We start from the raw sequence: 24,807 nt of genomic DNA on the forward strand, positions 1-24,807 counted from the left end.
CAGCACGCTGCCATCCATCATCAGCTGCAGTGGCACGCTGCATGCGTCACATGAGTTGTCACCGCGCTGTTGGATTTCATTAGCTGAGATGAGTCATGTTCCACTTTTATGATGTCATGACACGGTGATGAATGGAGCGTGATGTGACTTATGGATGTGTATATATATATATACACACATCCATATCCATATACATTTTTACACTTGGTTGCATGCTGAAAAAAAGCCGATGTACAAGCTCATTCAGCTGCGACGCATTGTGAGCTTGTAGATCGGCAATTTTCAGAGCGCAACTCCCGAGCACAACCAAACATAAAATTACTTGACTACTAGTTCAAAAATAAGTTGCACTTAATGATATTATCGCGATAATCAAAAACACACCACGCTCGTGCTTATAGATCGGCTATTTTTGGCGAAGAGACCGAAAAAAAGCAGTCAAAGTACCAAGCCAACTTGAGGTGCAGCTAGTGTGCGACTGAGAACGATCTTACGACAAATCCAAAATAACGAAAAGTATGATTATTGTTAGTGGGTTTTTTTTATCACGATTGTCCCATCTCTAGTCAGAACACAGAACGAGAAATAATGGCAACCCTTTAGTTAGTTTTTTAGGACCAAATTAAGATAATAAACAAACAATCAACAGACACACAATGTCTGCCAGCGCTGGCTGGCAGGGGGATTGATGGCATGACCAAATGTTTGCCGTGTGAATATTGATTGATTGTTCATCAGGGAACGGATGTTAGTTTATGTCCGTTTGGCTTCGGTAATACGTGCACACGCACGCGCACACGCGTGACTGTGAGAGTCGACTAAAAGCCATTTACACTTGCTCGAAAAATAGCAGATATACAAGCTAGGACTTCAAGCTATTATGGGCAATGGGCATAGAAAAAAGTAATTATTTAAAAGTCTTGGTCAACTAAAGCCAAACCGATGAATTGATTGATTCATCGATTAGAAGGTGATAGCGCTAGGTATCTGTGTAAACACAGACGTGCGCTCTTCTTTGCCGTCCGCCTTACCTTGGACATCTTGGTTTTGCTGTCCCCGGTCAAAAAGGCCAGGTTGTTGATCTCATTCTGGACCACAAAGTTCTGCTCTTCCCTTTTGAAGTTCTGAAAGCAAATTAATCAATACGTTCTCCGTTACAGGTTCAATCCACAATGTCTCACTGTTAGTTCAGTGGTTAACAAAGCTGAGTGTACAAATGGACCCTTACAGGTCCATTTGGTTCCATTTGTACACTCTCTGAGTTATGGGGGGTCCTTGAAATGAACCGCTGTTCTAGTTCAACTTGTATGACTAGATTGAGATATTGAAAGATGGCGACTCACGTGTGATTTACACCACAGAATGAAGATCTCTCCCACCATTCTGAAGAGCTCATTGGAGTCGGCGTCCGGCTCCTTCAGCCATCTTGACCTGCAACAATGATGGAATACATTTCATTCAACAGTAACATGGGAATGGATGGAATGATGTTTTTTTAGTTTTTTTTAATGATGAACAAAATTTTGTTCATTTTTAAATGTGTGAACTGTGAACTGAACTAGTTCATGTAGAAAGTGAACTTTCCCAACACTGAATTTTGAAGCAGATACTTCTGTACTTTTACTCAAGTAAACTTTGAATTCTGGACATTTACTTAAGTTGTAACAGAGTATTTCTATTTATTATATTTTTTATCCCACGATTTTGAAACCCAGTTTTTTCACCCAGTATCTAATGTAATCCTGGGCGATACACTTCCTCTGCCAACCTGGGGGGGGGGGGGGGGGGGGGGGGGGGCAGTGGACTGTCCTCATGCCTCTTCTATGCATGAGGAGTCCAAGCTGCTTCTTTTCACCTGACGGGGGAATTTCCCTGGCCGGACGTAGCGCGTGGAAGGAACACGTTATTCCGACCAGTTCCTTTCCCCTCCACCATCAGACTGGCCAGGGGGAGGTAGTTTTAGAGACCAGGATTACTGCATGTTTTTGTCAGGGTACCTACCCTATAGGGACACGGGGAGAACAGTATTTCTACATGGCAATAGTATTGATACTTTTACTAAAACAATTGAGTACTTTCTTCCCATCACTGGGAATGCGTATAAGACACAACACACCTGTTGTTGTCGACGTAGCGGATGAGCATGGGGTAGAAGGCGTACAGGTCCCGGCAGAGCACGGCGAACTCGTCCAGGATCAGCAGCTCGGCCTCCTGCGTGTCCCCCTTGGAGTCGGCCTTCAGGAGCTCCTCCTCCGTCACCACCTTCACCGTCTTCTTCCTCAGCTTGTCCAGCGTCGGCAGGAACTTGGACTTCAGCAGGTCGGCGCGAGCCTTGCTGATGATCGGCTGCACGTAGACTGCACACAAGACACAACGGAACGGAGCGAAGGGGACAACGCAGAGGAAGTCAGATGATGCGTTTAAAAATAAAAAAACTAACTCCTGCACGCTGTCTTCATTAATGCAGTTAAAGGCTTTAATGGGAAATCACAACGTTTCGGACTATAAGACCTTCATCAAGCTATGTTTATCTATAATATGAACCGAAATGTTGTGATTTCCTCTTAATTAAAGCCCTTGGAGCATTTGAAGACCTCGTTTAGTCTCCTCCTACGCCTGTCCTCACCTGTGTAAATTGCTTTTTATTATCAATGACATTTGGAAAAATCGCCGCTATTTGTCCCAAAACATTTCATAAGTGACTGCAATTTAAGGCAGCTACCATTGCCTAAATGTGTAATATTTCTAATAGCAAATGAACATTATTGTGTTCTTTCTAATTTGCAATGTGACAACTGTCTTTATCGGCTATTTTCAAAAGTAGATGGGGACTGCAGTGGTTTGTGTATGCTTTGTAATAATAATCTAAATCTTCAGAGTAATTAGAAATTAACATTGAATAAAGTAAAAAGTAAGTAAAGAAAAACAAAAGTACTTAAGTACAGTACTTATAGTTACTATATACACCACTCAATCAGAATAGGATCAGGAATAAAATCCAATTATTTTGAGGGCACCCGTGAGCGAAACGGAGCGACGCAGAATATCCTGTGATTTTTCAAAGGTTGGTGAAAACCCCTCTGAACCCTCTGGCAGTCGATGTGTCCAACAGTGCACCACCTCACTCCTCGCCCCCCACCTGCGATTCTCTTCATCCAGGAGGCCTCGTCGATGCCCAGGTTGCTGTTCAGTATCTTCAGGATGTTGCCCAGGATGACGCTGAGGTGCTCCGAGGTGACCGTGGCGCAGCAGACGCTGCTGCCCCCGCTGGCGCCGCCCGGCTGGTTCTCCGGACCCCGCTCCCACCAGTGGGACAGGTAGTTACACAGCATGGGCAGCACCACCTCCATTTGGGATTGATTGATTGGTTTATTAGACAGAGTGTAAAAACAGCAACAGAGTACAGTCACACACTCAGTCCAAAAGGGATAGTTTCCATTTAGGCCCTATGCAATTAATTCATAGATGGATGTAGAGTTGGTACAATTATTACATGATCAGCTATTTCCGCTATTTTATAGTATAACATAAATTAAAAAAAATGGCAGTAATGTCTTGGTATATTTCAGTTATTTGTCATATCTGACCTGTGCACTTTTTTAATTATGAAGCCTAAAAGGCAAACGGAAATGTAATTTCTATTCACAATGTTCCAATTTCCAAAAACACAATGCTGGGTACTTTGGATATATTATGAGGCACACATGAGACACACTGAGCACACCGAGTGTGCTCCTGTTGCACATTTTCTGAAAGCACCCTACATTTGCGTGACAATGAATCGCCAACTTAATTGTGTAATGGTGACATGACATGTATAATGACGTGTGTATTGGTGTGTAAATGTGTAATGGTGACAGCCCAACAGTACCTTGATGACGTGTATAATGGTGTGTAAATGTGTAATGGTGAACGCCCAACAGTACCTCGATGACGTGTGTAATGGTGTGTAAATGTGTAATGGTGACAGCCCAACAGTACCTCGATGACGTGCGGCATCTCCGTGTAGCGCGCGCCCGACTCCGCCATGTCGTTGATGTCCTTGATGAGGCCGTCCAGGCGCGGTATCTCGCGGCACATCTCCTCCACCGTGTCCGGCAGGCCTAGGACTTCAAATAGTGGTGCGGAATAAATATAATGATAATAATACATCTTATGAGTGTCCTCTTAATCACATTTAATTTGCCCCTTTTGTAACCTAACTATATCACAAAAGGTGCCCGCCATTAATAGTGCTATATTTTACAGTGACACTATAATGAATGAAACTTTATTGACAGCCGTAGCCAGTAGATTACACACAACAATTAAAAACGTACAAAACAGTTACAAATAAATACATTGGTTCATAAAACTCTAAAACTCTCGTAAAAAAGAAAAAAAAAATCTATAGGAGGTACTCATACCAATGTTTCCACATCAAAGAGCGGTATCTAACAGTGCTAAACCTAGGATTAGTCAACACCTTAATCACGTTATTATGTGACCCATCAAGTCTGCTTTTAAATCTGAACATGAGGAAACATAATAATGAAAAGACGTAACCACGTACCAATGTCCAATAATTCATCAAAAACAGATCTTTAAAAAGACAGATATTCCCCCTCATACCATCCTCTATAGTTTAATGAACTAGGACCAAGAAAACTGTAATTATCAAATCTAGCCGTTTTGCTAAACTAATCAAATTATAATTGGATTTGTGTAATAAGTCATAATAAGTCAGGAATTGTATCTGCAAAACATACTTGCTCCATCCACCCCCCTTAGACCAAAAATATAATCAGAAATAATTTAATTTAACAGGTATGGTTACTTTGCCCATGCACAGACTTTTTCTCGATGAGGTCGATGGAGCACAGGGCAATACAAAGAATATCTACAATATAGTGCAGTGGTTCTCAGAGTGAGAATAGCACATCTACATGCTCCCAATAAGGTTGCATGTTGTAGATCTGCCATTTTCAACAACAAAAAGAATCATGAGAAAAAATGTGTTAACAACACAAATCTTGTATGCAGGTCCCTGGCACAAAGTATGAAGTTTGAGGAGCACTGATTATATACGATACTTATGACTCACTGGCTCGCTCGCGGCCAGACTTGGTGTTGAAGACGGAGCAGGGGTTGTACGGGTTGAGCTGTGGCTCCAGGAAGGCTACAGGCATGGCTGCCGCTAGCGTGGCCAGACACTCCCCTAAGGCTGGCAGCTGTCTGGAGGTCACAGAGCAGAGCAGAGGACACGCTGCATGTCATTGGAAGCACTTAAGACCTGAGGCCGACTCCACAAATGCCTTCTAAACCAGTAGTTCTTTCAAGATTTTTTAAAGATTTTTCTAAAATAGCAGACGTACAAGCTGTTATAGAATAGCCAACATGATTCAATGCGTCTTCGGACGCCTGAAGAAGGTCTATTGACCGAAACATTTCCTATATAAAGTTCTCCTTACTGTGCACGTGTAGACAGAATTAGCCAACACTAACATCTTAAATGATGCTTTCCCAGTTTTAATGTTTTTAATTCAAAACCATATACTGTATATATATAGTAAAAATGCATTTGAGTTGCAACCCAATGTGAGTGTATAAATCCAGGGTACCTTTCAACATAGATGTTTTTCCCAGTGCCAAGTGCGTAGAGGCTGTTGAGGATTCGATAACAGGAAACCTGGACGTCATCGACTGCAAAATAAACGAGATAAAAAGAACCCAGTTCATTTTGACTCCATCCTTCTTTGTGTAATTAGAAGCCCAACTAGAAGAAAATGTACTTTGTACTCTAGGGATGTAAACTGTGCCACCAGGGTAGTGGGTACCCCATGTTTATAATTGATAATCTTATTTTTAATTAGTGTTACCTTACTATGTACTTCTTCTGTATCGCTCTATTCTCACGTGCACTCAACTCAATTTCCCTTGGAGTCAATAATGTGCAATAAAAATTAAGACAATTTGGAAGACTAACACAATCGATACACTGTAATTCCCTACGTTGTGCAGGGAAGGTACTTTTGTATAGTTTTACAGCAGCTTATCGTCACCGCCAGGTGGAAACCTGGTATGTCCTATTTCAGTGCCAGTATTTCCAATTTGGTTAAAAATGTAGAAAGAAGCAACTTGGACACTCAAGCATGAAGGAAGCATGAGTTAAGTCCGTTGCTCTCCCCAGGTTGGCAGAGGGTGTGTATAGAGCCCAGGATCACATTAGATGATTGACACAGGGGTGAAAAATGGTTACAAAAATCGTGAGATAAAAAAAAAAAAAAAAAAAAAAAAAAAATAGAAACCCGGTTCCAAATTGTGATGGAAGCGATTGTTCCCGGATCCTGCACAGTTGGATCCGGTTCCTCCGGTACCTAAAGGACATCATGTGTAACTCACGGAGCAGGATCCGGTTCCTCCGGTACCTAAATGACATCATGTGTAACTCACGGAGCAGGTCCACTCCGAAGTGGATCCGGTTCCTCCGGTACCTAAATGACATCATGTGTAACTCACGGAGCAGGTCCACTCCGAAGTGGTGCTGTGTGATGTGCTCAAACAGAGCGGTGAGGATGGGGAGCAGGGCCACCGTGGTGTAGTTGATGTTCTGCGACACGCCTTTCATCTGCGAGCGCGAGTGGCTGAACTTCCCCAGCTTCAGGTTCTCGAAGGTCCTCTCCAGGTCCTCCGCCGCGTTCTCAAAGAACGTCCGCAGGCCCGCCTTCACCGAGTCCAGGCCCGACTTCATAACCGTCCTGTCAGGGGAAAAAGTACACACATTGTACTGTCCTCAATATAAGTGGCTAGATATCTTGACAGTCAGATAAGCATCATGGGTATGTAACTAATGCTTAGATGTTCATTGATGATTGTACATGATTATTTTTGATATTTGTGGATATTGATTATGCTTTATTTGTATGTTTCAGTTTCACACTTCTTTGATGTTAGTAAACCTGTGGATTTGGAAACAACTGTCTTCAGAGTCTTAATGTCAAGGAGGAGTTTATCTGACTGTCAAGATATCTAGCCACTTATATTGAGGACAGTACAGTGAAACCATGATGCTATCAAAAGGCGTATATGCAGGTAGATGTTGCTGGATTATCATAGACAAAACACACAGCTTCTCTGTGCTCAGCCATGTACTAAACTGAATTTACTTCCTGGTGACAGGTGATCACATGACATGCTGCTGGTCACATGACTACTGATAGACTCTGCTCTTAAAGTGACCACACACAATTGCAAAACATACAGCATTACTTTGAACAAAACACATTTGTAAAATATTAAATTGCAACTTGAAATGTTGTAACTAAACACACATTTTGTACTTAAGTACCAAGTATCAATACTGCAAGTTAGAAACAACATGTATCATGTAATCAAAATGTCCTTACTACTTAAAGTACCAAAAGAAATGTCCTATTTCACAAGTTATCATTATTTCTAATAAAATAAAAATAGAAATCTTTAGAAAATAACAGATCTACAAGCTCACAATGTGTCATGACACGTGAGCTTGTTTTGTATAATAATCTAAATATTGTAATAAAGATGTCAAGTAATTGTAGTCAAGTAAAAAGTACAATATTTGCCTCTGAGATGTAGTATAAGTACAAGTATATACAAGTATAAAAAAATGGGGGTAAAACTTCACTAATGTTACTTTCCACCACTGATTATCCCACAGAGCAGCTGGGCAGAAAGGACAATGCTGCTCTTAGGACAGACTCAGTCACTGCCACACAACCATCAACAGGTTTTAGATATTGATAATACCCCAGTCCCAGACCTTTATTCACTGAATGAGGTGGATAATTCAATCCTATACTGTAGGTGAGTTTTCCCATGTCGGAGCTTTAGAATTATGACAACTCCTAGAGTGTATGATGTATTAACAAGATTAGTTTGGCCTTCGTCTCATTCTTCTGGGTCACTATACAGTTGTTGGTTTAGAAAGCATTGAATAGTAGGCCATGTATGTTGTGTGCAAGGCGCAAGTTGGCACCTCGACAGAGTGATTTCTCGTTGGCTCTGTACTTGGAGTCTTGGACCACACTTTCCCCCCGCTATACACCAAATCTATGCCAAAAATAGCTGATTAAAAAACTCAAAGCGCGTCATTGTGAGCTTGAAAACCTGCTTTGGTCCCCCTAGCCTAGAATATGGATGCAAGGGTTCAGCATACATTAGTGAGTTGCCCATTATGAAGTCTTGATGAAATCCCAGTAGGAAGGAGAGTTGAGGAACAAATCCTGCAGTAATCATATCTTCTGCTCCTGTGCATCAATAACACTGTACTGTACCGTACCACCACGTTACAGTAGCACCCTCATTATGTGCGAGCTAGATCAACAAACAGAAAGAACATTGTTTTCTTTAAAGAGCACCGTTAAGCCTCAGTATAGCACGTGCACGTCATAGTCTGTTTGCTTTGGAGCTCATGATGTGAATGCCAGAAGCTGCTTTCTTGTTTAATGTCCCAGAAGGCAGCGCGGGAGAGCAAATGTTCATGACAAATACGCTTCCTCTGGAGGACAAGGACTGAGTTGAAACTCCGGGTTGGATTAATGCAGATCCTTATTATCAGGCTGCCCCAACAAGTCTCCACAGAGCATCCAGCTGCTCCAGAATGCTGCTGCAAATATACTGACACTATGAAAAGAGATCATCCCTCCCCTGCACTGCTACACTGCACTGGCTCCCAATACAATCCTGTTAAAAAAGTCCTTCGCCTCACATACAAAGCCCTTTAATGGTCAGGCGTCGTTATGTTAAAGAAGCCATTGCACCCAGATTGCTACCAGAATGCAGGGCCTATGAATCCTCCTACAGGATCTCCAAAAGTAGAATGTAGAACGTTTCCTGTGGAAACATCTCCCATTTTTGGTCCGGGAGTCTGACTTAAGCCCAAACCACATCGGCATGCAACTCCTTGCAATCAAACGGTTGCGAGTAGTTGCAAGCAACCACAGTGCTGGCCCGCCGTATATGCAAATTACGTGACCGTCTAAAAAACCCCACAAAAAGTTAGTTAATAATAAGGTTTCTGCCCGACAGGCAGGCTTGCCTAGGACGAGCCCTTATACTGCCTGAGGCTGCTGGGTGACTGACTCCTTTTTTTAATATAGTTTTTTATTGGGGTCAGTTAAGCAGCACATCTGACAAGAAGATCTTTGCACATAGTCACCCATTTTTTTCAACGAAACAAGGACAAACAGGACAAAAGTAAAAAAAAGGCAAAACACAGTATTGTACACTTGTGAGAGAGGCACTGTGTTAATTCTGAAATCCACAGTCCGCTTATTTGGGTCACACCGAGCAGTCTAATCCAGGGAGGTACGAATATTGAAGTATTCTATAAAAGGGTCTCCTACTCTCCATCCCTTCGTGAGAGGGTGGATTTGGTGACTTCCAAGATAGTAATATTCTTTTTCTAGCAGTCTTCTAGCTGTTCTTCTAACAGTGTTGCAAAAGCAATAATCTCTAACTTCTGATTCGTGTACTGTAAGGGGTTTGACGGTGTGCCGAATATAGCTATCAATGGACAGTGTTGTAGTACAATTTCTAGCACGTCTGACAGTGTGACAAACACAAGTGACCAGAATCGCTGTAGATGGGGACAAGACCAATACATAATGTGTGAGATGTGCTTGTGTATGGGCACAGCGGTCGCACTTCGAGTCTGCCTCAGGATACATTTCAGCATTTCAGCCACCCTTTCTCATAATTTTGTTGTTGTTGAAAATGGCAGATCTACAAGATGCAACCTTATTGTGAGCATGTAGATGTGCTATTTGGTGACTGACTCCTATAGTTATACTGCTGTACTGTAGGCTCAGACTCCTCTCCTTCCCGTCTGTAGTCTGTACGCATTCATGTCCCATCAATTCAACACGTTACTAACTGGACTAGTTGCCCAGATTCTTGTGTCGTCTTGTCCGTCATTTTGTCCGACATCCATTTTCCATGGATCATGAATCTTCATGATTATGGAGGCCTTCCATGGATTATGGCTGTGGACTGCTATTATAGTTGCTGTGCATCTCTCTCTGTGTCTCCGTGTATCTCTGTCTCTCTCTCTCTCTCTCTCTCCATCTCTCTCCATCTCTCTCCCTCTCCCTCCCACTCTCCCATCCTCCCCCTCCCCCTCCCACTCCCCCTCCCCCTCTCCAACTGGTCACGGCAGATGGTCGCCCATCCAGGCCATGGTTCTGTTTGAGGCTTCCTTCCATTAATTAAAAGGGAGTTTGGATAAGATATGAATTGGCCTCTGAATCAATTCCTATACTGGAACACACAATCTATCCTATTTATTTTACCAGCGCCGCTTTCGTTTTTGTGTGTGCGCGTGTGTGCATGTGCGCGTGCGTGTGTGTGTGTGTGTGTGTGTGTGTGTGTGTGTGTGTGTGTGTGTGTGTGTGTGTGTGTGTGTGCGTGCGTGTGTGTGACAGAGCGGTTTATTCCCACCTGGTGTCCAAGGTGTGAGCCAGGATATGGAGACAGCTCACCATGGTGGTGGAGTCACTCCCTGAAAAAAGACAAGCCACAAAATGTCAGCCACCAACCGGTGGTGGAAGAAGAGCGAAGTATCCAATACGGCAAATACTCTGTTACAAGTAGTAAAGTAAAAGTAGAAGTATTGGCATCAACACTTAAAAGTACCAAAAGCAAAAAGACTCATGCATGCAAAACGTCCCGTTTCAGAAGATATCAAATTAATACCATTTACCGGTATTCAAATCTTAAAAAAATAGCCAATCTACAAGCTCACAACACGTTTTGATGCACCAAGTTGTGAGCTTGTAGATCGGCTATTTTCAAATAGCCAAAGTTTAAATAAGGCTGAAGTGGTTAACGTAAGTTTTGTAATAATAGCGTAATTCAAATCTAATGTCCTAAACTGGCTATAATCAGCTTACCAAACAGGGAAATCCTGTGTCTGACAAGAGCTGCCAGTTTACAGAAGAGGCTGCGAGAGAGACGGGTGGCAAAGGAAGAAAGAAGGAAGAGATTAGAGTGAGTATCGTCACAGTATTCAGGTGTGGTGGGGGAGGTATAAGAAGTTATGGAGCAAAGCTAGCAAGATGTTGTATAACTTGTTGGTTCTCAAAGTGGGGTCCCCCAGGGGTCCTTATTGGGGAACAGGGGGGTTCCAGGGATTCCCCCCGGCTAAATGTGTTGTTAATACAGCATCATTAGTAAGCAGTTTACGGTACCTGGTGACCATCTCCTTCTCCTTGTTGGAGGCGTAGCCGCTGCTGCTCAGGTTCTTCACGGGCGATGACAGGAAGTACAGCGAGTGGTTCTTGAAGTACTGGTCGATGAGCGGGAGGAGGACCTGAAGGAGGACAGTCACGATGACATACTGTATCGCCGCTGTCGGGCAGAAGCCTCTTATCTCCGTTATTCTAACTTTAACCTCCCTACGTGATCACACGAGCGCCACACAAAAGTATCCGCTCCACGTTTCGAGCTTGTGGATATGTTACTTTTGATATGTTTGACTTTGAATGCTGAAAAGCAACAGTTTTGGACGTACAGTATGAGGTTTCCACCCGACAGAGACGATATAATATGCTGTGAAGACCATCATATTTTACTGCACCCGTCTGTGCATATGAACATGTGCCGCATGTGTTGCAGTGCTGGACGTACAGTACTTACTTTGGCAAAGAATTTGATCTCCCGCTCGTGAGGTGACCTGTCCGTTTTCCCACTGGCAGCCATGGCCTCTGGAATAAGAGTGATTAGTGTTATAATTATCCTACTAAATAATATATCGAAGAAACCTCAGTCAGTTCCACATTTTTCTCCCTCAATGGGTTGAGCCATTGATCTGAACTTGCACACGGCGCCAGACATTAACACTGCATGAAGACAGTGATGAAGCCCGTTTTTCACTTTCCCCAAATGTAAGCTGTTTTATTAGTGTTTTTTTGTTTAACCCATTCTGAACGGGAACCCATTTTGGTGTTGGCATCATGTTATGCTTTAGCTATTGAAAAATAGCAGATCTACAAGCTCATAGCGCGCCACCGAGTGGCGCGCTACGAGCTTGTAGGTCTGCTATTTTTGAAAAATCGAAGAACGACTGTGACATTTTTAGAATCTGATCTCAGGTCAGAATGGGTTAATCAGACCAGTGTGTGTCCAGTGGAAACCTCATATGAATCTGATCTCAGGTCAGAATGGGTTAAACATAAATCGTCTGAGATATGGGCTATGTGATCTGTTGTCCCTACTACTTGCCGTAGCACTTGCGCTAGCCTTGACGACCTCACAGGCGTATGCAAAGGCTAAAGTTATCATTTATTTAGACATATGTTTAAATAAAATGCTATAGCACTCATAGTTTCATTGTACAAAGACGGATGTTAGGTTTTTAGGTTGATTATGATTCTTGATGACCATTTCTATGTATTTGATCTATTACCATTTCGCTCTGGATTAAGCGCCTGCTAAATGCATACATTGTAAATTGTCTCGGTTACGGTCATGGGCTTTCTTTGTCGCCATGGTTACGGTGTACCCGCAGGCTATGGGATGGCCCACGCCCTTACCCAGGTGGGCGATGAACTCCTGGGCAGAGTCCACATACTTCAGCAGCTTCTTGAGGAACTTAAAGGCGAACCTCTTCTCCATGGACGACGAGTCCTGCTCCAAATCCTTCTGACCTCTGCACAGTGGTGGAACAAGTATGTTTTTACTTACAGTAAGTATAAGTATCATCAATACTGCAATGTAAGATATACTCTATTACATGAAGTAGGAGTCCCGTATTCAAAATGTAAAAAAAGTATCTGCATCAAAATGTATTTAAAGGACCACAAGTAAAAGTATTCCCATTTTACAATTTCAAAAAGTATAAAGAAAACCTTTTGAAAATAGCTCAGAATGCAACGCATTGCAACGCCTGAGGGTGAGAAGGGCGGTCAGATCCACATATGGAATGTCGGAACAGGTCAGCTCCATAAATGGAGATCTAAGGGTGGCAGCGGGGGCAGTGTCTTGAGTGTACAGGGTTTGATGAGGTCAGATCAACATACTGTATGGAATGTCAGAACAGGTCAGCTCTGAATCTGTTCTTGAGAGATTAGCGGTACTGCGGTAGGCATGTCTGGTCATTTCAAACAAGATTTCAAATGCGAGACGTAGAAGGCGATATCCCTTGTTTAATATTACCATGATGTTGTATTATCATTAAAATCTGTGTTATTAAAAAAGTGTTCTTGACAATTATTTGAGGTCTCACTTACAACACCCTCCTGGCCCACCAGTGGGCAATGAATCACAGCTTTAAAATCTCAACAGTGTCCTTCAAATGCATCGTCCACGGTGACATTACAGAGATTAAGGCAGCATGGCAGAGAACAGCTTGACACTTTCATTTTTTTTAAACTGTTTGACATGCCAGTTCCCCGTTGGTTTTGGATCGCAGCCAAAAGCCCCGGAAACAAGTTCTGCATGCGGTTGATAATGTCACCCGTCACCTTGAGATGACACCAAAACAACAGCTATAAACACACGTGAGCCGTCTGCGTGACGCCGATGAAATAATCCACCAGGGACATACGTAGACAGCCTGTGTGTGTGTGTGTGTGTGTGTGTGTGTGTGTGTGTGTGTGTGGGCGTGTGTGTGCACGTGCGTGTGTGTGTGTGTGGCGCGACCTTGTGACGGTGTAGCCGTTGATCTGCAGGAAGCGGAGCAGGTCCTGGGCCTTCTCGCGGTCGCGGGCCTTCTCCTTCCCCGTCAGCGTGTCGTAGGGGACCAGCAGTGGATGTGTTCCCCCACCTGGAGGGGCCACAACAAACACAACCACAACCGGTAAGGAAAGTAACTAAGTGCATTTACTTAAGTACTGTACTCAAATTTCGCCGATCTACAAGCTCACAATGTGACGCTGTCGCAATGCATTGTGAGCTTGTAGATCGGATATTTTCAAAAGAGGTGAACATTTGAAAACTTGAAATGGGTCATTATGCACAATGAGTACATTGTGTAGTATCAGAGTACAAGTACATTTTGAATTCCGGGCTTTTACTTGTTAACAGAGTAGATCTACTTTCATTCAAGTAAAACATGTGAGTACTTTTTCCACCACTGACCACAACCACATGCGGTCCAACGGTGAGTAATACTCCTTCAGCCATGGCTGTCTACTAGTGTCTATGCAACAACAGATGGCTAGATGGGGCGTGAAGCCACACTTCATCTGAGGCTGCGCACACACACACACACACACACACACACACACACACACACACACACACACACACACACACACACACACACACACACACACACACACACACACACACACACACACACACACACACACACACACACACACACACACACACACACACACACACACACACACACAGATGCTCTTTTTGTCTCCCTTTCTCAGTCTATTATTATCTTCTTGCTCTGTTCTGTCTGTGCGTGCGTGCGTGCGTGCGTATGTGCGTGAGTGCGTGAGTGCGTGCGTGCGTGCATGCATGCATGCGTGCGTGCGTGAGTGCGTGCGTGTACATGATGTGTGAGATTGCGTTATTGAGTCACCTCGGCATCCAAACTCGTTCTTCTTCTTCTTGGCCCAGATGTTGTGGTAATTTTCCGCCAGCACCTCCATCATGCCCTTGGAGTCCGAGACAAAAAGAAATGCACCCGTCACTGAGGTTCTAAAGAAATGCACCTGTCACTGAGGTTCTAAAGAAATGCACCTGTCACTGAGGTTCTAAAGAAATGCACCTGTCACTGAGGTTCTAAAGAAATGCACCTGTCACTGAGGTTCTAAAGAAATGCACCTGTCACTGAGGTTCTAAAGAAATGCACCTGTCACTGAGGTTCTAAAGAAATGCACCTGTCACTGAGGTTCTAAAGAAATGCACCTGTCACTGAGGTTCTAAAGAAATGCACCTGTCACTGAGGTTCTAAAGAAATGCACCTGTCACTGAGGTTCTAAAGAAATGCACCTGTCACTGAGGTTCTAAAGAAATGCACCTGTCACTGAGGTTCTAAAGAAATGCACCTGTCACTGAGGTTCTAAAGAAATGCACCTGTCACTGAGGTTCTAAAGAAATGCACCTGTCACTGAGGTTCTAAAGAAATGCACCTGTCACTGAGGTTCTAAAGAAATGCACCTGTCACTGAGGTTCTTCCCAAGAACCCAAGCTTCCCAGGGTACTTTTACTTCACTGGAGTATTTCCAATTTTCAGTACTTTTACTTCTACTCCACTACATCTCAGAGGAAAATATATTTTCTTCATTTTTATTAAGTTATTTCTTACCTGGCTGGCTGTCAATGTTTTGTGTTATGGCTGTTCTTCTGGTTTTATAAATGGTAAATGGTGCATTTATATAGTGCGTTTAATCAATGCTCTTTACAATGTGCATTAATTCACACACACACATTCACACACTGAGGGCAGAGGAAACCATGCAAGACACCAACCTGCTCATCGGTAGGTGCAATTAGGGGTTCAGTGTCTTGCTCAAGGACATTTTGACACTAGCTCTGGGGGAGCCTGTGGGTTCTATACCTCCCGAACCACTGCTGTAATTTCCCACATGGGATCAATAACAGGTCTATCTCTATTCTATCCACTCAGGAGAGATCAATAAGGTAAGGCCTAATCTAGCTCTGGTCCATTGCGTTAAGAGTTCTCCTTAATGTTGTGTGACTTTTCGGCCATTGCCTGCATACCCCTGGTAGTAGTAGTAGTAGTAAAAATAAACACTTTCACTACTCACCAAAACAAAGAGTGTTTTAATGTGTTCGTTGTGTTGAAAGCCTATCCTCCATAGTGGGAACACTATGAGCCCAACACCTCCCGTCTAAAATACAGTCTTTGGCCAGAAAAGAAAATATTTCACCAGATAGATTTTTTTAATAATCGTTCAACCTGTAGGCCGCTGTGTGACGGTGTCACGTACCGACAATAACGGATCTCTAAGCTAGCGGCACGCCATCACATGGTGTCGGAGAGCAACACCATGTGATGTTGAATAAGCCAATAAAGCTTAACATGAGCCAGCTGTGGGGTCACTCACTCACCTGCAGTTCTCTGGACAGGACCACATTGCTTGTGTCTATGGGACTCGGATTGAAACCATTTGCCTGCCGGGCATCAAAAACAAGAGGGGAGGGAGTTAAACACGAGAGCAACCTAGAGGTGTGCAAACAGTTGAGCCACTAAATAGCAACCTTCCAAATCAGATTAGATCATTATCTTAAGACAATTAAATCATCTATCTACAGTGGGAAACTTAATGTAGGGAGTAACTACTTTAACCCATTAAGACCTGAGGCCGAATTCTACAACAGTTTTCTGCAAAACATATGTTTCTATTAATTCTATATAATCAGTGGTGCTGAAACTTTTTCAGTCAAGGACCCACAAAATGATACGTATTTGCCCATGGACCCTCATTTGACAATATTTAGTTCTAGGGATACCCAGAAGCAAAGATTATATTTTTTAATAGCTAAAGTAAAACAATTGTTTTATATACTTTGTATATAAAATCTAATATGACACAGATGTTTTCATAGTTCTAAAGGGGTAAGGCAAGTATTCCAATGCAATCAGTGTTCTCCTCGAGTGTCATCCAAGTACTCTCCTGATGCTAATTAGAACATTAGCATCATGTACGTACATACTGTACTACATAATGCTGTATCTTGTTGATTATTTGACCCATTTCTGTCCTGTGTTTTTATTTTCTCTGCTTCTATGCGCTCCCTTCTCATGACAAACTACAAGATGATGGAACGGGTGGGGATGTCAACCACTTCTTTACACCTGTAGACCTGTGATGTAACATTAAAACTGATTCGGATTCTAATAGGAGTAATAGTTCATACTAGGTTAAGTGCGACACAATGTGTTAATCAATGAATCTTCTTGAGCTGTACCTTTGACCACTATAATAAACCATATTATGTCAGATACTGAGTATCTGATCTACGGTTATGTGCCGCTTTACCTGTGAGGAGGACTGTGAGATCTTCCTTAGCTTCTCGCTCTCTCTCTGTTGAGACATGCTCTCTGCATCCTTGGTCCGGTCCATGTTCCAGTTCATGGCCAGCATGGTCTTCAGTGACTCTCTCACTGGATACCTGTAGATTTCCTTCTCCTGCCATGATACGAAGAGCGAACAGATGATGAGAAGCATGGCAGCCTTGTGCTGCGTTCTCACTAAACGCTATGGGCCGCAATGATTTCCATTTCTCGCTCACAAATGTACACCTCATCTGCACTGTCGGCGTCCACCCCTCCTATATTCGCTCTCTACATGCTATCTATTCTACATTCTACTACAGTAACTTACAAACGTATTGGTTATTTGACTGGTTCAACCTACGTCACAAGGCAAGGCAGACGCTCCATATCAGGACCACTTTTTACGTGATATCGCCGTGGGCAGCAACAATGGGCAGCTCTAATTTGGAGGGGCAAGATATTCCAGAGCCTGCTGTAGCATACAGTACCTTACCTTCTCTGTCAGGCCTTTGTAGGTTCTGAGCTGAGGGTGAATCTTGGCCTTCTCGTCCACACAGTCGCCATACTTCCAGCCCAGCAACACCTAAACAACACACACATACTGTATGGGCATTGCCAAAATGGGCCATATACTGTATGCCTATATATGGGCATCTACAAGTATAGGGCTTAAAGGCCTATTCATACACCAGTTGTAGGTGATAAGGTGACCACCGACACAGGGAGATGTGTTGGGGTGAGCGGTGATGTCATGTTGCAGTTTCCGGTGGTCACATTAAGGACTTTAAGCAACGACTGTTTTCAGGACGGCTCCGCTAGGCGGAGGTACGGCAGCTATGCTGGTACGCGATCGCCGTAGCTGTCAAAATCGCTGACGCGCCTATGCAGCATGTGTCAAACATAAACACATTATTTATTTATTTTTAAATAAATAATGTTTAGCAGCTAACTTGCCGATATTGCTTAATTCTTATACATGCACTGGACATGATCAGCAGTGGAAAGAGGAAGGTGCTGGACTGGAGCAATCTGAGATATTTTCTAAAACCGTGGTTAATGGTTAATATGACATATGGTATTAGTGTAATTTCTTCATTCAGAGCATGCCAACACATTACACAGCATAAGAGAGGTGATGGAGCAATCGGTGTAAATGTATGACAGCTAATTTCAATAAACATGGTTATGACATGGCGTTGTAGACACTAAGTGTAGGTTCTGCCGTAGTAGAAAGGGCTGCAAAAGGCAATCCATTTCCGGTTGCCGGAGCGGACTGCCGTAGCCATCGTTGCTTAAAGTCCCTATACACTTAAAACTGGAGTATGAAGATGACTTAAGTTGTAAAAGTTGTAAAATCCCCCTTTTTGCATTACTAAACAATGTCTGAGATGTGAGCCTATCTCACTGTTGTGACCTTAAATAAATAAGAAATAAGTGAAATAGAATCACGTCCACTAATTGAATTGGAGGTGTCCTACTTGTCCTTTCCCCATGGCAGGACAGTCGACAACATGATTTACAATTTCAGAGACTGGAAAATTACTGTACAATATTACTAAAGAGTCAGACTGGGTGGTGGCTGACGTGCTATCCTAACATTGGTTATCAAAGTGGGGCCAGGAGTCCTTTATGGCGCCTTCATTCTTCATGACGCATTGTGTGCATGTATATCAGAGTTTCTTGCGTGTGTGTGCCCCATAGCGATGATTTGATATAGGAAAGACATTTTTATGAAAATTGAGGATGCCACAAGTGATTATCCATGAGGATTAGCCTTGAGGACTTGACGATAACGGATTTGAGGATGAAAAGTGTTGATTGCCAATTGTGATTGGCCGGAATGTGATGATGACAAGAGCGCCACTCACTTCACACGGGTGTGATTTTTATAATAATAATCTGAAAAATCTTCTCAAATCTTCCCTTACGGTGGTCCCTGGCATACAATCTTTACATATTGGGGGGTCGGCAACCGAATACACATCAATGTGGGAGTCCTGGACATGAGCATGTTTAAGAACCGACTGGTATAAGATGCAGCAGCAGGCCTGGCAGTAGAGCAGAGAGGACTAGAGACTCACCCAACATATGGTGGCATTAGGCCACCAGAGGGAGTAGCATGCTGTGACATTTCACACTAACATGTTTCCTAAAATATGTTATATGAGCCTGACTTATTAGCCAGGCTAAGCATACGTCAGTGATTCTCAACCTTTATCATTTTATTAAGGAATTGGTATGAATTAGGCCACAATTAATGCATTTTTGAGGGGCGATACCTATGTCGAGCTTTTGGTGAATGTCCACAAACCTACACAAACATTAAATCCCAGTGACAACGAATGGACAATTTTTAGTGTTCGTGTCAACACAAACACTGCGTGACACAAACATTGAAGACGAAGGTGAGGACGCAAATTCGGATTGGCCGGAATGAGATTATGTATGATGATGATGTACGATGATACTTCACTTCACACGGGTGTGCTTTTTGAGGGGCGTTAGCCCCTCCTATATATACCTATATTATTCAGTTATTCATGAGATTATGTATAATGATGAGAGCGCCCCTCACTTCACAGGGGTGTGCTTTTTATTATTTACCTCTAGGACCCCATCTGCAAAATCATCTGTGTTAATTTAATTCAACAAGATAACTGTAAAAACATTTGGTTACACACCTGTAACTCCACAAGGACTGGTGGGGGTCCCTGGACCCCACATTGACGTCACAAACGTAACATGCACTGATGCGAGACACAACTATACCGATTTGCAAATGTCAGGGGCCCGCATGGGGCACACTGCGTCGAGGCACACGGTCGTATCGGCAGTATGACGTAAATGCGAGGAGCTCTATAGTATGTGGCCCGAACCTCTTGTCTAACAAATAACGCCGTAAATAGCGCTTTATTATCCCCAGTCTGCTGTCACAGCATCTAATTAACACACATTATCACACCTGAGCTCACCTTCTCTGCCGACCACTTGTCGTGACAATGTTCCGCATATTTGTTCGCAAAGTGCTCCAGCTTCTCCGGAAGACAGACACTGCAATACAGACAAGACGTTAATTACTCACCGCGGTGTGATGACTGACACCTGTTTGCTGCATGCATGGATAAAGTGCATGTAAATGCATGGTCGTAAAGTACGGTGCAGCAGCGCGTGTTCAATCACGGTAATGGCACTTATAGGAGGACTTGCGGTGTGTGTTTAAATTGTAGGGACATCATATTTGATATTTCACAACCGTATATAGCCAGTAGTGGAAAGTAACTAGGCACATTTACTTATGTACTATACTTAAGTACAATGTTGAGGTATTTGTACTTTACTACTACTTCAAATACTGTTACTCCATTACATCTCGGATTATTGTGCTTTTACTCCACTACATTTATTTGAAAACTTTAGTTACTAGTTACTTTGTAGATTTTGATAATTATTACAAAACACACATTAACCTCCTCAGCCCTGTATACATTTCAGCCATTTGAAAATAGCCGATCTAGAAACATTTTGTACTTTAAGTACATTTTGATGCCAATACCTTAGTACTTTTACTCAAGTACATTTTGAATTCCAGACTTTTACTTGCAACAGAGTAGTTTTATATTGCAGTATTGATACTTTTACTTAAGTAAAGAAATGTAGTACTTTTTCCACCACTGCGTATAGCTTAGTGCCGAAACAACCCCTCTGAGGGCCCTGGCGCTACAACAAATCAAAAGGCCCCATGCATGCACACTTCGTGGGCGTGCATGTAATTCGCGCGAGCGTAACACAATCAAGAGCGTCCCTTTTTGAGTTTTCACGCCCAGTGAATGAACACGCGTGCGTTCGGCACACCGCCAGCATTATCTGCTCCCATAGAGTTATAATATGCTCCCCAACTGGATCTGCTATTTTCCAGTCTCCTCCCACCGAGTTGTTAAGAAACTGTCGGACGACCAAAAACACTAGCTGGGGTTCCTGTGAATCAGAATCAGAAGCCTTTATTTGCCATACATGTAAACATGTTAGGAATTTGTTTCGGTAGAGCTACCAAGCTACTATTGGATTGGTGTTGTACTACATTGAAACCGCTAACCTATGAATACGGTTTCGATGGAAGCAACAGCTGTACCTATTTTGAAACAGTCTCGCGCACAGTAGCCCTGCAAAGCTACGGGCCCTGGGGCAGTGAGTTCCATTGTTAATCCGGGCCTGGTGCTTACTTTGCCGTGCCGATAGGTTTGGGGTCAAAGTTGCCCTGTGCGTCCACAGAAACGTGTAGCTTACTTGGCCGTGGCGATGGGTTTGGGGTCAAAGTTGCCCTGTGCGTCCACAGAAATGGGCTTCTCCAGCGCGGCGCTGCTGACGGTGGCGTCAGCATAGTCGGGCGGCAGTGCTCCAGCGATGGCGCTGAGGCAGGGCATGGCCATCTTGAACAGCTCCTGGTCGTACTTCTGAAAGTGGTGGAACGTAGTACATTTACTTGAAGTGGTTAATGCCGATAAATAGGATGGGCTGGCCCGAGGCATCGGATCAATGACTGCTGTCCAAATATTGACGTTCTCTGCCCATCCCTTTATGGGAGTTCACTTTCATACAGTACGCTGAGAGTAAAGCATCCCTTCATGGGACTTCATTTCACTTTCATATACAGTACATTTAGAGTGAAGCATCGAAAAAGACCTTTACAGAGACCAAGGAAAACAAACCAGTGGCAATATGCATAGTCTTTGGTCAAGAATAATAATAATAGTAAATGTATTCAGTAACAGGGTCTCCTTGGCTCTTTAGAGTAAATGTATTCAGTAACAGGCTCTTTAGAGTAAATGTATTCATTTTCATTTTCAGAACATACTGTATGTAATCTAATCAGGAGAGAGAACTCAGGATAAACAAGTCAAACTTTAAGCAATGAAACAGTTGGAACTGGAACACTATAAAATATAAAGTTGATCGATAGGTTCTCTCTACTGATTGAATGTAATCATTCCACCTGAAAAAGAAAGGTAATCTGCTTACTAAAGAGCTGTAGTGACCGGAAGACCATTGTTACTGAACAAACACTCCATAGCAATGATTACCATCTTAAACCTTTGAAACCCCTTTGTTGTTTTAACCAGAAAATATCCTGTGGCAAGTTAGCCCCACCTTTAACACAGTTAGCCCCACCTTTAACACAAAACTACTGGCCGCACTACGGACGATCCCAGCGGACGGTCTCAACAACTACTGTGCCGGCTGAAAATGGCACAGTCAGCACGTCGTGATCGGAACGTTTGATTCAGTCTGATCGTTTTGAGACCTTTCCGGCTTTAGCCCCCCCGGACCGGACGGAGCCCTCATGTTCTGACAGAGACGAACGAGCCCTCCTCACCCTCTGGGACAGAGAATCAAACACGCCCCAGAAGATCTTCTTGGTGAGCAGCAGCTCCTCATCGCTGGCCATGCCGTAGCTTCCCCAGCCGGACGGCAGGCAGTAGTACTTCCAGTTCTGCTCGTAGTGGTTGGTCAGCAGCTGCACAGAACACACACAGAGGGAAAAGGTAAGTAGGTGAGTAGGTAAGTGAGTGAGTGAGTGAGTGAGTGTACATTCTAACACTTCACACTTTACTGCCCCCCATGTTACGCTGATGCAAATCCACCTGTAAATGTCCCCCGGCTATTTCTTGAGTCTAGCCACATGACTTCAGAAAGTAGCATATATGTTTTAATAGGAAACCGTATACCAGAATAAGTATAAGTATCACTGTTTAATTTGCCTTTAAAAAAAGTTTTAATCAATGTTTTAGGTTTTCATGACTGATGGGGTAAAGCATAACATCACACCCTGTTACGCTTAAATATAGAGGAAATTGATACATTTTCATAATTCTGAAAATAGGGTTGATAAGAATCTTACTATGTGATATCATTACATGAGGAGTGTCGTGGAAATTTAGAGATAAACATATAATAATAATACTCTTAGCTGTTCTGTGCTGCTTGTTTGCTTGCTTTATGACGTCACTGTCCCATTTAGTGAATGCCTTGAGGCTATATGTTGGGGGGTTGTCTGTGTGAGAGCAAGCTATATAAGCTGTCGTTTCTTGTCATTCTGGGAGCCAGACTGGGTTTTCCATACATGAACAGGTCATGTAAGTCTTGTCTTCTTACTCGAGCAAAATCCTTATACTCTATAACTCTGACATTTTGTGTTGCCTCATTATTCATTGTTTATGAATTGTCTTTTGAGTATGTGTCCCACAGACTGCCTTTACATATTTGAAGGTTTCCCACCGAGATGAGTTGCTGTATGGGCTTGGCGTCTCGGCCTGGTGGGTAAAGTTCTGTCTTTCGGCTGGGCCGACATCGCGCAAGTGAGTATAATTATGGGTCTGTTTGGATGTTCAGAAAATGAGGTATTGCATTTGTTCAGGGTTTTAAAGTATCAGTGAATTGATGGCCTAAATTTAAAGAGGGAAACTGTGAAGTTTTGCCTTTCATGTGTGCATATGAGAGACGCAGAGACAGTGTTTGGTTGGTTGAATGACTTATGGTTAGAGATGGAGGTCTGACGAATGGTACCAGTGTACATTATGAGGAAAAATCAATAAATCATTCATTAAGTTGGCTGCTGTCTAATAGGGGGACGAGGTCCTGCCTAGGATATCCTGTTGTTTTATGAAGAAACGAAAAATTGGCTAGCCAGTGTGCGAATGTAGGCCTACTGTGTTTGAGTGTTTTTGCCTATCTGCCTGTGTGTGTGTATGAGAGGGGCAATGTGAGAGGATGACTGTGGAAATGGGAGATTTAATAGTCTAAAGTTCAGCCTAAAATTAAAATGGAGATATGAGAATGCCTGAGATAGAGGTATACCTAAGAGGTAAAGTAATACATTTTAATCACATAATTCTCGAGACGAGAAAATGGAAATAGTTCAAAAAATAGGGATAAAAATAAGGAAGTGAAACTAAGAAAGTGAATAAAAGTACCTACAACATAAAATGTCCCCCATGTCATGTCCAAAATGTGTCCCCCTGTTACAGTGTAAATGGATATGGAAAAATTGGAATAATGCATAAAGTGACTACTGGGTTGGGCTGTTGGATGCAAGGTCCAACTCCTACTATGTATGTCAGAAGCCGCTGAGGGCTGATTTTACCCCCATGTGCACGAGGGGAACACGAGGGGAAACAAACGTCAGGGAGGCGCCCAGGCGTGGCACAGAGGGTGACAGTCCATTCCATTTCTGACTATCAATCATTTAACTGGCAACCCCCTCAAGGATCCCTGGTGGTCCCGGACCTCACTTTGAGAACCACTGCAATAGATAAATAAATCAACTCTGGGACATACAGTATAGGAAAGCTTTTGTTGATGTGGTCTTCTGCACGGACCGCACACATGCACGCACCACACAGCACACGTGCACGCACCACACAGCACACGTGCATGCACCTCACACACGGACAAATTGCACAAACGCACGCACGGCAGTGTGCAATGCATATTAAACAGGATACATAGTGGATGATGACATGTAGGGAAATGGATTCTCCTGTGCCCAGCATGAATCAATAATTCTCAACCTTTTGAATTATCCTCAGTTTGAAATGCATTAGGCCACAGACCCACGTTTGATGACATTGTTTTCTATTTCTGGGACTTCAATCTACACCGTGAAATCAGTGTTTATGTAACTCCGAGATCTGCAGATGGACTCTCCTTCAAAAATCACAATATAGTAGAATAATACCTGTCAAAACGGAACCTTTTGGGGACATTTCCCCATCTAGGAATGGTTTTTAGAGCTACGATTACAATGCGAG

At 43.1% G+C, this 24,807-nt stretch overlaps 1 protein-coding gene across 1 annotated transcript in view; it reads right to left on the reverse strand.

Annotated features, from left to right (window-relative positions):
* LOC308329721 (ryanodine receptor 3) overlaps window positions 1-24,807 on the reverse strand; it is a gene marked incomplete at its 5' end in the record, with an annotated part of 233,978 nt that overhangs the window by 47,877 nt on the left and 161,294 nt on the right. Inside the window, 21 exons of the mRNA XM_080784219.1 lie at window positions 1,032-1,124; window positions 1,344-1,431; window positions 2,117-2,357; window positions 3,140-3,344; window positions 3,982-4,109; window positions 5,084-5,214; window positions 5,601-5,682; window positions 6,499-6,737; window positions 10,459-10,519; window positions 10,911-10,960; window positions 11,208-11,329; window positions 11,656-11,723; window positions 12,552-12,667; window positions 13,660-13,783; window positions 14,558-14,633; window positions 16,054-16,116; window positions 16,986-17,135; window positions 17,496-17,585; window positions 19,975-20,053; window positions 21,287-21,453; window positions 22,374-22,514. Coding sequence (XP_080640345.1) covers window positions 1,032-1,124; window positions 1,344-1,431; window positions 2,117-2,357; window positions 3,140-3,344; window positions 3,982-4,109; window positions 5,084-5,214; window positions 5,601-5,682; window positions 6,499-6,737; window positions 10,459-10,519; window positions 10,911-10,960; window positions 11,208-11,329; window positions 11,656-11,723; window positions 12,552-12,667; window positions 13,660-13,783; window positions 14,558-14,633; window positions 16,054-16,116; window positions 16,986-17,135; window positions 17,496-17,585; window positions 19,975-20,053; window positions 21,287-21,453; window positions 22,374-22,514 — 2,514 coding nt within the window. The remainder of the gene's footprint in view (window positions 1-1,031; window positions 1,125-1,343; window positions 1,432-2,116; window positions 2,358-3,139; window positions 3,345-3,981; window positions 4,110-5,083; window positions 5,215-5,600; window positions 5,683-6,498; window positions 6,738-10,458; window positions 10,520-10,910; window positions 10,961-11,207; window positions 11,330-11,655; window positions 11,724-12,551; window positions 12,668-13,659; window positions 13,784-14,557; window positions 14,634-16,053; window positions 16,117-16,985; window positions 17,136-17,495; window positions 17,586-19,974; window positions 20,054-21,286; window positions 21,454-22,373; window positions 22,515-24,807) is intronic.

This window comes from Protomyctophum bolini (genome assembly GCF_963924005.1).
Source record: "Protomyctophum bolini genome assembly, chromosome: 15".
Classification (NCBI taxonomy): Eukaryota; Metazoa; Chordata; class Actinopteri; order Myctophiformes; family Myctophidae; genus Protomyctophum; species Protomyctophum bolini.